This window comes from Mobula birostris, chromosome 11, assembly GCF_030028105.1.
Source record: "Mobula birostris isolate sMobBir1 chromosome 11, sMobBir1.hap1, whole genome shotgun sequence".
NCBI lineage: Eukaryota > Metazoa > Chordata > Chondrichthyes > Myliobatiformes > Myliobatidae > Mobula > Mobula birostris.
In genome coordinates this window covers 101,746,556-101,764,653 of record NC_092380.1, presented here as the reverse complement: position 1 = coordinate 101,764,653, position 18,098 = coordinate 101,746,556, and the positions used below count along the sequence as shown (strand labels likewise).

General features: G+C 42.1%; 1 protein-coding gene across 3 annotated transcripts in view; it reads right to left on the bottom strand.

Moving 5' to 3' along the window:
• Nucleotides 1-317: 317 nt before the first annotated feature.
• ccnd1 (cyclin D1) overlaps nucleotides 318-18,098 on the bottom strand; it is a 28,146-nt gene continuing 10,365 nt past the window's right edge. For 2 of the 3 annotated variants that reach the window (XM_072272769.1, XM_072272771.1), the window contains exons 4-5: nucleotides 16,969-17,117; nucleotides 318-3,916 (exon numbers count right to left, since the gene is read on the bottom strand). In XM_072272769.1, the coding sequence (XP_072128870.1) occupies nucleotides 3,761-3,916; nucleotides 16,969-17,117 (305 nt within the window). In that variant the 3' untranslated portion in view covers nucleotides 318-3,760. Of the gene's footprint in view, nucleotides 3,917-11,742; nucleotides 12,024-16,968; nucleotides 17,118-18,098 lie in introns of those variants that run through there. The other variant, XM_072272770.1, reaches the window with a different exon arrangement.

The window sequence follows — 18,098 nt, the reverse complement described above, 5'->3', positions numbered from 1 at the left end:
TTAGCATATAAAATGTCATATAATATTGGGTTGAACAGGCCTCTTCCTCCAGAGAGCGTCTCATTTTGTTCAATAAAAGACTATTTTATATCTACCAGCTGTGTCTGTCCTGTGACTTAGTTCACATTACAACATTGATGTGCTCATCCAGAACCGGACTCGGGAATAAGTTTTGACTATATCCACTATATATACAATACTTGCATTCTACATCCCATGCTACTCTGGTTCTTGCATGCCACACTCCAACCAACCAAAATAAAAATGAAAAACAAAAGCACAAAGAATTTTTCAAAACATTTTTTTTATTTCTATTCTGTTGGAAACTTGTCTAGTACAGGTCTGTTTGTGAAAATGTGCATTTCAGACCATGAACAGTGACATTTTGTAAAATATAAAAGTACAAATCTGTAATTGAATGCTTTATATAGATTGTGACCATCTGAAAATATGTGAAACATTGTTTTTTAAAAACAGACATAATTGTCGGTACGTGAAACCCCTATTCAGCCTTTGGCCTTTCAGTACAGATTATCTTCTTTAATATAAAAATACAGTACACTGCCTTTTCGGTACACAACCTTGTACAACCAACATCCGTTGTCTGTGCAGCATTATGGTTATAAACTGGAAGGTTCAGAACAGAGATGCCAAATACAGAAATGATTTGAGGTAAGCAAATGTTCCTGATATTCAGACATCATACATCAGAACTATCTTGGATCCCGAATGCATTTTCTTTCAGTCAGAACCCTTTCAGATAAATGTACAACGTATTTCAGTTTTCAGTAAAACAGGACTATGAGGCAAAATGTGAAACAAAAACCCCGGTGTATAAAGGTCTGGTTAACTGTAGTTTGAGGTAATGTGAACAGGAACCTTTCTTTTTGGAATAGAGCAGTAATCACATTAAGTAGAACTGATCACATTAACAAAAAAAATCTACAAAAACTGATGTTAATAACATAATTTTCTATGTGAAAATTAAAACCTATAACATGGCAGTATATGGCATTAATAAAAACTGATCCAAAAATAGCAGCAAAACACAATGACAAAAAGGATTTTTAATTTTTAAAAAGAGGAAAAAGCAAAAAAAAATGTTAATTTCAAACCAAGCTGGGAACTTTTCTGTAGCAGCTCAAAAGGAGTATCCACTCCATTGCTTACAATCAACACCATAAATGGCAGTATCACACAAACATATCTCCATCACATACTCCTCACACCGCATCATCAAACTGAGTTTAGTTTCTCCTCCTCCCCTCTACTACTTTCTAGCATCAGTACATACCAAGATGTGCAAATTTTCTATCAATATCTAGAAGCTGGGGTGCAAGACACTGGAACAACAATATTTCTTTCTTCTCCAAGACCGATTCTACAAAAAACAAAAACTATGGTGTTTCTCGTTTGCGGTCGCAACAGGGAAAAGATCGATGCTTAAATGGGGCCTGAAGATTTAAACAAAAAGAACATATGACAATGAATCCAATCCACCAGCACTCTTAATATGGGGCGTATAATAGCAGCAGCTTTATCCAGGTTTCCTGCCTCTTCACACTTGTCTGGGCCCTAGCCCTCTAGAAGCACCAATATTGCCTCATGCATCCATCAGGACACTGAACTGAACAAGAGAGAATAGAGAACCTGGCCTTGAGAGACTGTGGCTTGCATCTCCAAAAAGGGCAGCTCAAAGTTTCCTTCCCAGCCGGTTTCAAATTGAGGAACTATCAAGAGCATCGGGTGCAGCACAGAAGAATAAGCCAAAACTTGCTTTGGAAAATTAGTCCCGTTAAGTGAAAATGCCAATGATCTGGCCAAGCTGTAGCTTCTGAACACGTGACAATTTCACTTTGGCTGAAAAAAGATAACACCACCAAGCTATTGTCAATGGTGGTGGAGAGGGTGATGGGGACAGAGCAGTCATCACTACCTATATATTCTTCCAATCTCAACAAACACTTGCAATGCCATTTAAAATAAAAACAGGTTAAAATTTCCCCCAACTTGCCGGTTAACCATAGCTCATTTTGAGAGTTCAGGCTCAAGCCTGTCCCCTCACCCTCCTTTGTGAGTTTTGCGAGGTTGTGTATCTGGCGAGGAACAGAGTTTTCCATTGCATACAGGTGCAGAAACCTAAATCTGCATGGGGGTGGGGTGGGGGTCAGTCACAACGATAAATGCTCCTCAACCACTTAGAAATCCCTGTTCTGAGAATCTTCATTTTTTTTTTAAAAAAGAAAAGCAGAATGCCTTGTGGCACTTGAATTTCTTTGTTGAAAACTTAATTCATTGTGTGGATGAAGTCACTTTTGCTTAAGGACTAAGATCCTACAACTGCGCCACAAGCCTTGAACTTTGATGTCTCTCCACTGGAAGCTTCCTCTACTTCAGTCTTACAATAAATAGATCTATGTTACCTTATAAATAAATTACATGAAGTTCCTTTCATTGTGGATAATTAAGTAAATAGCTTCCAGAACAATTATGGTTACATTCTATGCGTGCTGATAAACCCTGAAGTACTCATCTACACAGCCCCCATTTCTAAATTAGTTGGCACATGAAAGATTTCTAAACACTGTTCTTTCTATTATTTTTAACATTAAAGGTCAGCGATGCCAGCAGTTTTTGGAATGTAATCATCGTTCATTGGAATGTCACAATCCAAGTTTAATTTCCCTCTCAAACACCATAGTCAACTTAACTTGCTTTGCAAAAACACAAGCATTTAATATTTCTAAACCATTCCATTTTTTATTTTTAAATTTCCACACAAAAAAGGACTTTAAAAAAAAAATCTACTGACTGAAAGTGCTTTGAAATGGAATGGTTTGAGAAAGAAAGACCATGGATTAAACCTGTCGTTAGTTGGCCAGAAAGGGCCGACTCCAGCTAGCACTCTATTTACATACGTTTCTTCTGTCAAAAAAAAATAAAATTAAAAGACAAAGACTTTAAAAAGGTATTATAGCATTAGTAAGTGTGTGTATAATTAGGTACTTAGCCACGGGTAGTAAAATGGACCTGTACGAATAATAATAATAAGCTGGTATCCTGCAAGCCACGTGTACAGGCAATCCACAGACTCCAAATACATATAATAATGCTGATAACTAAAATACACTAATGGATTACATCAACCATTTATAAGGTGAAGAGGATAAGCACAAAGAAATCAAATTAACATTGGGACAAACTGATTATAAAGTGACTAGACACATATGCAAGCAGGTATAGAAAAGCCTAGACTGCTGTAAAAGCTATACATCGTTTCCTGACATTTTATTTCTCTTTTTTTTAAAAAAAAGAAAAAAATGATTAAATTGTTACTACCTAAAACCCTCTTCTACATTAAAAATGGTTCATTCACACTCAAAAAAAATCAAATCTAATAGCTCCCCTAATGACATTTCCTATTACCTATTATTATAAAATGCAAAAGCATAAACACTTGATTTTATTTTTTTTGTATATAAAAAACACTATTTCATTAATGTCTTATATAATCTGCATGTGTTTTGTGGCATATCACGTGTTCAGCATCGCAAATGCCTTCTTTGCCTTTTATCAGTTTCAGACTATGTCATACATAAATGCATGGTGAAGGGACATGAGCACTGAAAGCAAAAAAAGGAAGCAGTTCCCTTCTTTTTACAATGTGCTGGAGGTTTTGGAGGGGAGGTCATGATGTTTTTTTATATAATATATATAGCGAGCATTTCCTTGCAAGTTGCATGTGATCTGGTGTTAATCATCATAGGTTCACATCCCGCACGTCGGTCGGTGTGCAGGAGAGGTCCAGTTCATCCTCAATAGTTTTTGTTTCTGGGGATATGCTGGTGTTTTGTACCTGGCGCAGGCTCGACTCCAGAAGAGACTCTATCTGTTCCTGACAGGCCCGTAAACAATCCTGTGGAAAGGCAACCAAAAGGGAAAGGTAACTGTTAAAATTCAAAATAGTGGCCCAAGGGTCAGAAAGTATAGCTTGTGATTTTTTTTTTCCTTCTCATGTTAACTTCAAGGATGTGGATCTCACTGGCTGTAAGCCCATTAGATTTAGGAACAGAATTAGGCCATTTGACCCATCCAGTCTGCTCCACCATTTCATCATGGCTGATCCATTTACTCTCTCAGCCCCAATCTCTCCTACCTTCTTCCCTTCATGCCTTGACCAATCAAGAATCTATCAACCTCCGCCTTAAATATACCCAATGACTTGGCCTCCACAGCCACCTGTGGCAACGAATTTCACTGATTCACTGCTCTCTGGCTAAAGAAATTCCTCCTCATCTCTTCTAGAAGGACACCCCTCTATTCTGAGGCTGTGTCCTCTGGTCTTAGACTCACCCAGCAGAGGAAACATTCTCTCCATATCCACTCTATCGACGCCTTTCAACATTTGATAGAGGTTTCAATGAGGTCACCCCCTCGTTCATCTGAATCCAAGTGAATATGTCAGCACATCCTATGGCAGCAGTTAAGACGATCATTACTAAATCCTCCCCAAGCTGAGAGAATCACATTGAAGGCTTGGCTAAGGAGTTCATGTACATGCAGGCCAAGCCAGACAAAAGGCAGCCACTTTTATTCCCTGAAGGATATCAGTGAACACACACAAATTGCTGAAGAAACTCAACAGGTCAGGCAGCATCTATGGAGCGGAATAAATAGTTGTCATCTCGGACCCAAGGCCCTTCTTTGGAATTGTCTATTTCTCCCCACAGATGCTGCCTGACCTGCTGAGTTCCCCCAGCATTTTGTGTGTGTTACTCTGGATTTCTAGCATCTGCAGAACCCCTTGTGTTTAGGATTTCAGTTAACTGGGAGATTTTTGTAAAAATTAAAGATGAAAGATTAGCTTTATCACGTGTATATCAAAACATAGTGAAATGCGCCATTTGCGTCAACGATGAGCACAGTCCGAGGGTAAGATGGGGCAGCCGGCAGGTGACACCTTGCTTGGGGCACCAACACAGCATGTCGATGGCTTACCAACCCTAGTCCATGCTTCTTTGAAATGTGGGAAGAGAACGGAGCCCCCAGAGGAAACTCACACCGTCACAAGGAGAACATAAAAACTCCTTACAGACAGCGATGGTATGGAACCCGGGTACCTTGCACTGTAATACTGTTACACTAACCCCTAGGGTACACTGAGGCTGTCCCCAAGAAGGGTCAGAGCCGTCTCTATTTCCTGAGGAGACTGAGGTCCTTTAGCATCTGCCGGACGATGCTGAGGATGTTCTACGGGTCTGTGGTGGCCAGTGCTATCATGTTTGCTGTTGTGTGCTGGGGCAGCAGGCTGAGGGTAGCAGACACCAACAGAATCAACAAACTCATTCGTAAGGCCAGTGATATTGTGGGGATGGAACTGGACTCTCTGACGGTGGTGTCTGAAAAGAGGATGCTGTCCAAGTTGCATGCCACCTTGAACAATGTCTCCCATCCACTACATAATGTACTGGTTTGGCACTGCAGTACATTCAGCCAGAGACTCATTCCACCGAGATGCAACACAGAGAGTCATAGGAAGTCATTCCTACCTGTGGCCATCAAACTTTACAACTCCTCCCTTGGAGGGTCAGACACCCTGAGCCAATAGGCTGGTCCTGGACTTATTTCCTGGCATAATTTACATATCACTATTTAACTATATATGGTTTTATTACTATTTAATTATTTATGGTGCAACTGTAATGAAAACCAATTTCCCTCGGGATCAATAAAGTATGACTAAGACTATGGTACTTTGCACTGTAATATTGTTACACTAATCCCTATGCTACCATGGCATTCACATTAAAAAAAATTACTGTGCTACAATTTTAAAAATTTAATCCAAGATTTTAGTTCCTCAGATTTAAATTCCCTAGTTCCCATGGCAAAAATTAAACTCAGTACATCTTAATCCAAGTCTCTGGCTGACAGTCAAGAAAGTACTACTGTTGTCATAGCCATAGAGGGTGTGGTTTAGGGAAAATGAACTTTTAGAGTGTGGGCAGATGAAGATTTAGTCCCCATAATGATGGAAGTGCAAGGACGCAGGAGAGGAGGAAGCCAGGAGATCTCAGTTGTAGGTCTGGAGTCAAGATTACAAATACTAATTTCAATTATCACCTGTGGTTCTGGTGTATTGAACACCAGAGAGGTTTGCAATAAAGAGCTCAAGTAATTTTCCTCCAGTTGTCAGTGCTAAGTAAACCTATGCAAGATATAACAGCCGAGAACATGCAGAGGCAAGTACAATAAGGGCTAGTGGGGAGCAGGATATTCACAACATGAGACCCAGCATAGCCAAGATTAATCCCATTCGAAACAACTGCTCACTTCAACAAATTACTCGCCCACAATCAGGAGTCACACTGAAAGCCTACTTGAGCTCTCTACAGATCACACTGGTCAACTGCCTAGCGGTTAAAAAGCGGCCACACTTATAAAAGACAAAGAGGTCTGGTTATATGAGCAAGGTTTCAGAAACAATTATAACTGGGGAGCTCAATTCTAAGTTTCTATCGACCAGGAAGAGCAATTTTCTAATTGAGGGGTCAAGGCCTGAAACGTCGACTGTTTATTCCTCTCAATAGTTGCTGAATTCTTCCATCATTACAAGTGTGTTAAACTATTTTCCACCTGCTACATGGTGGAATTTGACAAAATCCTTGCAGCCATCCAAATGCCAGAGGCATGTCATGTCCTTAAAGTCAAACGAAGCATTAACAGGAATTGGTAACCCTCCAGCAGCGAAACAAACAGGATAGGCCCAACATCCACGACAGGAAGCCTCCAGATTCTCCCCTCCCACCCACTCTACTGGAAGCTGAATAATCATTATATTGTCCTGCAGTATGCAACATTCCAGGGCTGTGCCTGGTATGCAGTTGGTGCCAACAAACATCACTTTGAGAAGTGACGACTGGATTCAACAAAAAAAAATTCTGCAACTGGGGGCATGGAGCACAACAGCAGAGAAACAGGCTCTTCGGCCTATCCAGTCAATGCCAAATAATTATGCTGCCTACCTCCATTGACCTCCACCGAGACCATACCCGTCCCATCCCTGTACCTATCCAAATCTCCTACTGACCTACACCTACACCATAGACCTCCATACCCCTCCCATCCCTGTACCTATCCAAATCTCCTATTGACCTACACCATAGACCTCCATACCCCTCCCATCCCTGTACCTATCCAAATCTCCTATTGACCTACACCATAGACCTCCATACCCCTCCCATCCCTGTACCTATCCAAATTTCTCTTAAATGTTGAAACGGAACCTGCATCCACCACTTCTGCTGGAAGCTTTTGACGCACTTACACCACCCTCTGATTGACAAAGTTTCTTCTCATGTTCCTGTTGTGTATTTCAGTAATCTTGTAAATATATTGTTTAATTAAGCATTTTTTGTTGTTTATATAATTCATTACGATTATAAAAATATGTGAATTGCATATGTCATGATACGTCCGCGCCTCACTTAAATTAAAACACAAAGTTAGACTCACATTTCAGACTCCCATGTCATCATTTGAATTAGCTTAATGTTTTGAAATTACAAAACATAACTGTTTACCTTCAACATTTCATCTTTCACCCTTAATCCATGACCTCTAGTCCTAATCTCACCCAAACTCAGTGGAAAAAGCCTGCTTGTGTTTATCCTATATATACCCTGCATAATTTTGTATACCTCTATCAAATTTTTCATCATTCTCCTACACGCCAGGGAATAAAGCTTTCAGAACTCTCATTTTAGAAACTCAGGTCAATCCATTTTATGTTTATTTTTTATTTTAAAAGGCACATGTGACCTTTCCCTCTGCCCCCGCCCCAGGGAACATCAATCCTTGCAGTCAGGATCAAATGCTGAATTTGCCCCTTCTGTTATCATCTACATGACTGGGAACAAATGGTACCTTTTAGGAATAAAGTATTATTCTGCCCCCTCAGTATCATTCTCAGATAACTCTACAACTAGTCAGAACAATTGTCTTTACTTTACGCAGTGCTGCAGTTAACTCTGGGAAGAGGAAATGGCCAACTTTGGAACTGTGACATCAAATACCAACTCAGGTACACAGTGGAAGCAGTGAACAAAGTCAATGACTTATCCTAACACATTTACTATTAATTCAGTGGAGAACATTTTAACTTGCTGCATCACTGTCTGGTATAGCGGGGGGGGGGGGTTACTGCACAGAATCGGAAATAGCTGCAGACAGTTGCAAACACAGCCAGTTCCATCATGTGCACTAGCCTCCCCAGGCATGGAGGGCATCTTCAAAAGGTGATGTCCATCATTAAGGACCCCATCACCCTGGACACGCACTCTTCACATTGCTACCATCAGTGAGGAGGTACACGAGCCTGAAGACATACACTCAACGTATTAGCACCAGCTTCTTCCCTCGTGCTCTTGGATTTCCGAATGGACAATGAACCAACCCATGAACAATACCTCACAATTTTTTGCTCGTGTTTTGCAATACTTATTTAAATATATTTATATTTCTTATTGTAATTTAGTTTTTTTTTGTGTGTATTGCACTGTACTGCTGCTGCAAAACAACAAATTTCATGACATATGTCAGTGAAATTAAACCTGATTCAGATTCCAGGCCTAATGCTTCCTTGAGATAAAGATACTCCGGGCTATGCAGCAATATTAATCTGATCCATTTTCAGTGAAGTTCTGACTTTGGAGAGTCAGTGCAGCACCAGAATCACGGCCATCAATCACAATTTGTCAAGGTCTACAGGACTGCAAAAGGACAGAGGTCACCTCACAGTTATTCCTCTAAACCTTTCCCAGGGCTTAGTTAGTCAGAGTGACAAAAGAATGCCTGTCAATTAACTTCCTCACCATTTCCCCAAACATCATTGATGATATCACTTAACGATTTACACACAAAGTGACCTTGTGTCCTATACCAAACAGCAGCGAAGCAGAAGGTAATCCACCTAGGATCTATGAGATTTGCAACAAATTCACCCCAAGCAACTTCCAATTCTATTTAAACAATAATGCATGATTGGGAAAGAATAATGGCAATTAAACACAACAGCTACTTACAGAAAAATAATATTTACTGCAAAGGACAAGCAAAAGCCAGAAAAAGGAAAACGTTAACCTTGGCCATTGAATTGTTTTTCCATTCACAACTCAAAAGCATTTCTCAGTGAATTGTTTCTGAAACATTTGGAAATACAACAGCCGGCGTAATCCTACAAAATGGAGAGGTTGCAAAGTATTTCTGCGAACACTGGTTAAGGGTAGAACATTGTAATCTTAAAACTGACCCAATAGGAGAGCTAACCTGCCCCCAAAATTGCTGGCGAACTTTTATCGATGTGTGATAGAGAGCATATTGACATACGGAATTTCAGTGTGGTACTCTAGCTCAACAAGACAGATTTCATAGCACTCCAGTGGATAACTAGGATGGCTCAGCACATCTACTACTACCAGACCTGGAGACGATCTACAACGCTACAATGTGCCTACAATGTGCTTGTTACATCATTAGAGACCCATCCCATCCCGGAAACTGTTCAATCTCCTGCTATCTGGTTGGAGATACAGAAATATCTTAGCCAAGATAGTAAGACTGAAAAACAGCTTCTTCCCGAGGGCTGTTGTGCAGCTACCTACACCCGGCTCTCCAATGGCCTTTGAGTGTCACAGAACAGCAAAGTTACTTTTTGCATGCAAATATGGGAGTTTTTAAAAATTAAGCCATACCACATGTATTGTAAATATGTATTGCACAGACTGGAGTAGCACCACAATCTCGTTGTCTTGAACAATGACAATAAAGATCTATTCTAATATCAATTGGAATTGAAAGATTGAACATAGATTTCATGGGAAGAAATTTTGCAAATTTCAGTAAGTGGTCAAATCACATCAGATTGTCAGGCCACTAGATCCCTCTCCAAAACAAATATGCATCATTAAACAAAGAATCTTTGGCATTTTGTCTATTTATTCTCCATCCTTCCTCAATGGTCAAACTAATTTAATTAGGTCTTAGTCAGGAAACTCAGCTCTTTACTTTTCTCTTTAGATGCTGCCTAACTTGTGGAGTTCCTCCAGCACTTTCTGTATGTTACAACAAACTAAATTTGTGCCATAGGTAGGTTTCTTGCAATGGGGAGTGGTGGGTGTGTGAGGTGCACTGCCAGGGATGGTGACAGAGACAGATACATGAGGGACAATTAAGGGACTCTTAGATAGGAGTATAGATGAAAGAATAATGGATTATGTGGGAAGGAGGGGTTAAGAGTTTCACACAACATGTTGGGCCGAAGGACCTGTACTGTGCTATACTGTTCTATCACACCACAGAATAACTCAAAAAAAAATTTTTTTAAAGTGTGGGTGGGGGGGGGGGGGGCGCAAGAATAGGGACTGGTGAAAGGGGAATGCCTGGTCTCAAGCTCCATTGTCATTGCAGAGTCCTGGCCTCCATTGCGAGAGTATCACCGGAGAACCAGAACTTTCTGCCATTCCTGGCCCTCGGACTTCCAGCTCCTTCTCGGGATATTTCATTTTGTTTCCAGGCTCCTTTAAAACTTAACTTTCTCCCCAAATCCAACATGTGGCATGGACTAGATGGGCCAAAGGGCCTGTTTCTGTGCTGTAGTGCTCTATGTCTCTAAGACTCCATTCAGGGGTTCCCAACCTTTTTTACGTTATGGAGCAATACCATTACCCCAGGGGTCATAGGCCCCAGATTGGGAACCCCTGTTCTATATAAATTGAGGATCATCTCCAAATGATAGACTGGACAGAAGGGTTCAGTGTTGACAGAGATTAATCTCAAGTAATCTTTACTTAAAAGCCTGGGAGATTTTCAAATAATCTTTCAAGTTTCTCAAGAAGCTTTTAAGTAATCTTTTACTTAAAAGCCATTAAAATACTTAGAAGGCCACAGGCAGAATCTCCAATGTAGGAACATTGCACTGTTTGAGGATGTATTTTGTCCAGATGAGATTTTCAACCAGAGCCCACAGCCCCTCTCTGACTTCATGAAGAGCAGGAGTGATGTCACCAGTAATCTAGGGAAGATTTCTCTCCTATCTCAATATTTCAAAGATTAGTTATCTCATCATTAAAGACCCTCACCACCCAGGACAAGTTCTCTTCTCTTCACAATACTACCATCAGGAAGGAGGTACAGGAGCCTGAAGACCCACACTCATTGTCTTAAGAACAGCTTTTTCCCCTTTGCCATTAGATTTCTAAACAGTTCATGATCACAACCTTCTTATTTGTCTTTTGCACCATTTAATTTTGTAGCTAATAGTAACTTCTGTAGCTTTATGTCCTACACTGTACTGCTACTGCAAAACTGCAGATTTCATGGCATGTCTGATATGCCATGAAATCTGATTCTGATTTGAGAGAGTTTGCTGTCATAATTCCTACAGATGGCCAAGCTCCAGAAAAACATCAGCCAGCCCCATCACAGGCACTAGCCTCCCCAGCAACAAGGACACCTTCAAAAAGCGATGCCTCAAAATGGCAGCATCCGTCATTAAGGACCATCACCAGCCAGGACATGTCCTCTTCTCAATGCTACTATCAATTGAACAGACAATGAATTCATGAACACAACTTCACTATTTTAGTGCTCTTTAATTTATGTATTTACAATAATATATAACAATATATAACATACATAACTATATATATAAAATTATTATTTTAACTTATAGGTTTCTTAGCTTTTATTATGTATTGCAATTTACTGCTGCTGCAAAATAAATTTCACAACATATACCACTGATGATAAACCTGATTCTGATACCTCTGTGGCTGCAAAGTGTTTTTTTATAGGCGGGAAAAAAGATGTAAAAGGGCCTATAAAACTACCAATCTTTCCAATCAATCCAACTCTCTTCCCCTCAACTTTCTTCACACGACAGCACAAGTGTTTTGCAGAGTGGTGTGAGGTGGTCATCATCAGAGGGTCATGTTTTCTCTTTAGTGTGCTCACATCTACAACCCCTGAGAAAAACAGAATCCCAATGTAAGGTGTGTGGGCAGGCGAAAGATTAAGCTAAAGACAATTAGAAACATGATCACACCTAACAAATTCACACAATGAGAGAGGACCTTTTGAAAAGCAGGCGGCTTCCCAAGGGTCTCAATTATGCTTAATTTGAGTTCTAATTACCAGTGATCAAAGTGAAAACAGGAAGTTAAACTCAATGCCAGAACTGACTGATCTGGAACTAAAGGTTCCATACACACTCAAGACTTAAAAATTTCAATGAAAATGGGCAAACAAATTTCTTAGTATAATCAGAAGGTTTTATTTCACCTTTGTTAAGTTGCCTGAATTCAATCTGTAGTTCAGGATTTTGAGAACAGAGAATTAATGTGGAGACCAAATTGTTTCTTCTCACTCCCCCCCCCCACCACCTTTAAGTATCAATTTCCTTTAAATCTTTTACTAGTCGCGATTTAAGATCTTTTGCATCTTTATTCCCCACCTCCGTCTCTTCTCACCCGCCCCCCCCCCCACAAAATGCAGAGGAGGGCAAGGGCGGAGGCAAATTTCAGCTTTAGACCCTTGGTGAGAAAATGAGATTGGCTCACAGGTACCTAGCATCCATTAACACAAGAACAGTTACTTTCCACATGAAGTAAGGCTGGTCAAGCCCCACTAACCCACCCCACCACCACTACTTTATCATTTCCTGGCAGTCACTTTATGTGCAGACACACCTGTGCCTTTGTGTCACTTTATGGACTTAAAATCAAGACTTAAAAATAAGCTATTTAATGTATTTACTTTTTTTACTATTGGGTTCTTTATCTTATTGTGTATTTATTTTGAGCTGCATCGGACCCGAGGTAAAAATCGTTGTCTCCTTTACACTTGTGTACTGGAAATGACATTAAATAATCTTGAATCTTGTGTTAACTTCCAGTCGTTTATAACAGCAAATCGGATGCACCCAAGAGTCACACCACCAGGTTCCCATCTTCACTTCACTTGCCCATTACTTAGAGATGTTCCCACAATCTATGGACTCACTTTCAGGGATTCTTCATCTCATGCTCTCGATATTTATGGCGTTATCTGTTTATTTTTATAATTTCCTTCTTTTTGTACTTGCACAGTTTGTGGTCTTTTGCCCCTCCGAGTTTTGAACCCCCGAGTTGGTGCAGTCTTACAATGATTCTATTATGGTTATTTTCTGTTATGGATTTATTAAATAAGCCCACGAGAAAACGAATCTCAGGGTTCTACATGGTAACATCTATGTACTTTGATAATAAATTTACTTTGTACTTTGGATGATTGGAAGGGCAAACAAAGGTTTGTGAATCTGCTGCTTCAGCATGTGAACACATCCACAAGAGGGGAAAGCAAAAATCCAACATCTCTCTGGATTATTGTCGCTCTTCCAATCCCGCATTCTCCAAGAACCAGGACTGACGAAAGTAGCACTCTTAACTCATGAAAAGTGAATTACAGCAACTAAGCTATCTCATCTGCCAAGCACCAGGTGGCATTGCATCTCCAGCTAATGCCATCAGAAAACAAACACAAGAATCAAGAGCTATAAATATCATCGTTCTTTGCTGTTTTGGATTAGGTAGGACTAAATCACAGAAAGGGAAGCAGGAAAATTCAGCTCTGGTATGGTCGAGTAAATCTAAAAATCAGTCTTAATTATCACCTCATCTGTAAACTTGAGACAATGACATCTTTGTTTACAGTGCTCCATTTACACTAGAAAGGCTATCTTTGCTTTTCCTTCTCTACTGGTGGTCCTTCAAGTGGTGCTGAAGTTAATTTGGGCGTAGAACTCTTGACCTAACACAATGTTTGTCCCACCATTGTGGCAGAAACAAAAGCCCATCTCTGCATCAGAGACCATGTATAGCTTTGCTGCGCATTTACATTTAGCTTCCTCTTGTTAAAGGAAGCCTCCTCCCCCTCTTTCATCCTCCAATTGATCCCTGACTACTTTATTGCTCCGTTCCTACTGAGGCACATCTTCTGCCATCCAGCGAGGCTGAAGAACGAAGTGGCGTAAATCAGGCGAAGCCTCCGCTTTAACAATGAGATAATGCCGCTCAGCCAACGACATTCACAGCACAGTTGCAAGGTGCAATAAAAATTGGGCTGAGATCATTGGGAGGTCTTGAATAAAAGACAGTGGCACCACTTGACATTAAGAGGCCTTGGGTTACAGGCCGAATATAAAGGTCACAGACACCATGAGGTCCATTTATCACATTTCTTATGAGCTATTTCCTCCTCTCCTTTTAAGCTAAACCCTCTGCTCGTCTCTACTGATACACTATTAATTGCTGGACAGCCAGCCACTAAAGGATCAGACATCTATTGTTCCATTGAATGTTGAAGTACATAACATGGCTCTTATTACTGAACTACCGAAATCCCTTTCATTTCAGGCCTCTCCACCAGAGCATTTCATAACGATTCCCAGTTTTTGATGCAAGTCTTCAAGCAGTGACACTACCACTGCAGTACATATAAAAGTAATTTATGATTTTGTAGCATTTAACTGGAGCTGTGACCAAACACAATTTGTATGTCAAACCTGTTGTTTTATCAGACCCACGTCCATTGTGCTGGGAAGAGATCGGTGGATAAGAGGGTGAGCCCTCCCAAGCAGCTCACAAAAGAAAAAGATTAGCTTTACTGGTCCATAAGACCATGTGACATAGAAGCAGAATTAGGCCATTCGGCCCATTGAGTCTGCTCTGCCATTTCATCATGGCTGATCCATTTTCCCTCTCAGCCCCAATCTCCTATCTTCTCCCTGTATCCCTTCATGCCCTGACTAATCAATAATCTATCAACCTCTGCCTTAAGTATACCCAATGACTTGGCCTCCAGAACCACCTGTGGCAATGAATTCCACAGATTCACCACTCCCTGGCTAAAGAAATTCCTCCTCATTTCCATTCTAAAAAGACACAACCCTCTATTCTGAGTCTGTGTCCTCTGTTCCTAGACTCCCGCCTTTACAAACATGGACATAATTTGTCACAGGTACATCCAAGTATGCAGTGAAATGCTTTGTTTGGGTCAATGACCAACATCACCTGAGATTGCCGGGGCCAGCCCAAAAGTGTCACCGTGCTTCCAGCGCCAATTTAGCATCTGCACAAGTTACAAACCTTTGGAATGTGGGAGGAAACTGGAGCACCTGGAGCAAACCCACGCCGGGGAGAGCATGCAAACTCCTTACGAACAGCAGTGGAAACTAAGCCATGATCTGTAAAATTCTAAACCAGCTGCTACGCTATGGTGCCACGGGAAGGAGCAGCAAACAACCTCAGCTGATTTCTTAAAGAGTAGCAAGTGATAGAAGACAATATTCTTCCCCTTGTTCCCAAACGCCTGAACCTTCGCCAGAATCAGACTTTTATCACTGACTTGGATGTGTGATTTGCTGTTTTGCAGCAGTCTAACTGTGACAGACAGGAAGTCCCCCTCCTGTGAGAACTGCACCCCCTGACACAGCTGAACTCCAGCATCACTAGTTAGGCTGCCTGTTTTCAGATGCTGGCCGTGAGCTGCTTCAAGTTCCCAGATGTCAACATCTCAAAGGATCGACCCAGGGCCCAACAATGTTGATGCAGCCACGAAGGAGGCACGCCAGTGCCGTACTTCATGAGCAGGTTCAGGAGCTGAGCTATGATTTGCAAAGACTTCAGCAAGTTTCCCCAGCTGTACCGCGGAGAGCATTCTGGTCACATCTCCGCCCGGTACGGAGCCCCTCCAACGTGCAAGATCGCAGGAAGTAGTCTCAGCCAGTTCCATCGTGGGCACAACCCTCCCCATCATCGAGCACATCCTCAAGAGGCGTCCGTCCTTTTATTACCGCCATCAGACAGGAGCTACAGGGCAGACTCACGCTCAACTCTGCCGTCAGCCTTCTGAACGGTCCCTGAACATTACCTCCCCATGCGTAAATCAAATATACTTATTTCATTTGTGACTTATAGAGTATTTTTGTCCTGCTCCGCAATGCTACCACAAAGCAACAAATTTCACGACATGTCAGCAATAAGAAACCCGATTCTGATTCTAAACAATAGTTACGGGATATCAGGAGGGAAGCAAGTCTTTTAAAGATACATCAGACACCATCACTACAGTTCCATTTTACCCCAACCATTCAGAACAATCAAACAACGAGCAATGCCCTCGTGGTACCATAAAGTACTTGCCTGATTATTACAAACAGCAGTAATACCGCGCATGACGCGATAAGGGGAGTAGATAGAGTGGGCAACCAGTGACTTATTCCCAGGGCAATGGCTAATATAATGTATTATTTTAAGGTGATTAGAGGAAAGGATCAGAGGTAGTACTTTCTTTACACACAGACTGATGAGTGTGTGGAACGCACTGTCAGGGGTGGTGTAAGAGACAGATATGTTAGAGATTATTTAAGAGTCTCCTGGATGGGCAAATGGATGAGAGCAAAATGGAGATCTATGTAGGAGGGAAGGGTTAGATTGATCTGGAGTAGGTTATTGGTTTGGTGCAACATCGTGGGCCAAAGGCCCTGTACTGTTCTATGTTCTAGTGTGCCGTGAATTAATCAAACAATCCATCAGAATTCCAGAAAACCACCAAAATAACATGTAGCAGCAACACAGGCAGCGTGGGCTGTGGTAGAAGGCGTGGCAAGGGGAAGCAGAACTAGCGGAATTTACCAAGGATGACACAGAGTCTTAGCACTATGTGACAAGGGAGGTGGCCACTCCGCCTGTCGTCCCTGTGCTGGCTCTTTTGAGTGAACACCCAAACTAGTACAAAAGAAGCCTGGGACGCACCCCCCCCCCCTTCCACCTGTACAAAAGTTCATCCATTTTTCACGCTCGCTTTCACTTCTAAGATAAATAAATTGATTCCCCATTTTGGTGGCGCGGGGAGGCGTAGAGAGGCACTTACCGGGTCACACTTGATGATCTGTGATAGGAATTCTGTGAGGGACTGGTAGGAAAGGAAGCTGTTGCTGTTCCCCAGGTGGAGGCCGTGAACTGCGGCGGCCACACTCCCGGCGGCTATCATGGAGGGCGGGTTCGAGATAAACTTGACGTCTGCAGACAGAGAAAGTGTCGAGGGTTTTTTTTATCAGTGAGCGCGGACAAAAGGAGCAGAGTGTAGCAAACGCACCTTACCGTCCTCCCTCGCCGCTGCAAACAGCTCCCCCCCAACCCCCAGCGTCGCAGTATCCAGACACCAGCAGGGAGAGCACTCAAATGAGGGAGGCCGCAAAGCTTGGAGGCCAGTGCTCTGCTCAAGTAAGTGAGGCCTCATGACAAACCGTACGCCACCTCCCCCCACGATTCCCCCCCACCCAGCCGCAGTGTCTGAACGCCAGAGGGCAGAGGCTTCAAGAGTCTAATGTCGCACTGTCTGGACAGAAGCACTCTGCCCAAGTGAGGGCCATCTCCTGACAGGCAAGCGACGCCACTGCTGTAGGTCTGCGCTCGAGACCACTCCCTCCATCTCCTCCGTGGGCCTCATGGCTGCAGTAAAAAAAAGGCCAGCGATAACCTGAAGGATCCCACCCACCCTGCTTTGTCCCAATCCCACCAGGGAAGAGGCTATGTAGCATCGATGCCTGGACCACTAGACTCAAAAATGGTTACTTCTCCCAAGCCATCAGGGTGATCAACACTTCCACTCATTAACACACCCCATCACCACTACATGCAGATCACCCTACGTACACATGATCAGTAACAGCTACCTGTACGTTGTGTTCTGTAGGATTGCTTTCATATTTATATTTACTGTGATTTTCGCTGTTCTTTTACTGCATTCTTAGTTTTTTTAATGCTCAGATCGGATCCGGATTAACAATCATTTTACTCTCCTTTGCAGTCATATTCTGAACAATGGCAAGAAACCATCTCTGCAGTGAGCAGGGGAAGGCGGGCGGGGAGGAGGAGTTGGTGGGCCTGCAGAGCGAGGCGAGTGAGCCTTGGCAGTACGTCCCCTTGGCCAACGACACTGGGGCCGGAACTGCACCACGGAAACTTAAAAAGACACGTTTCCCCGTCCACTTCTATGCT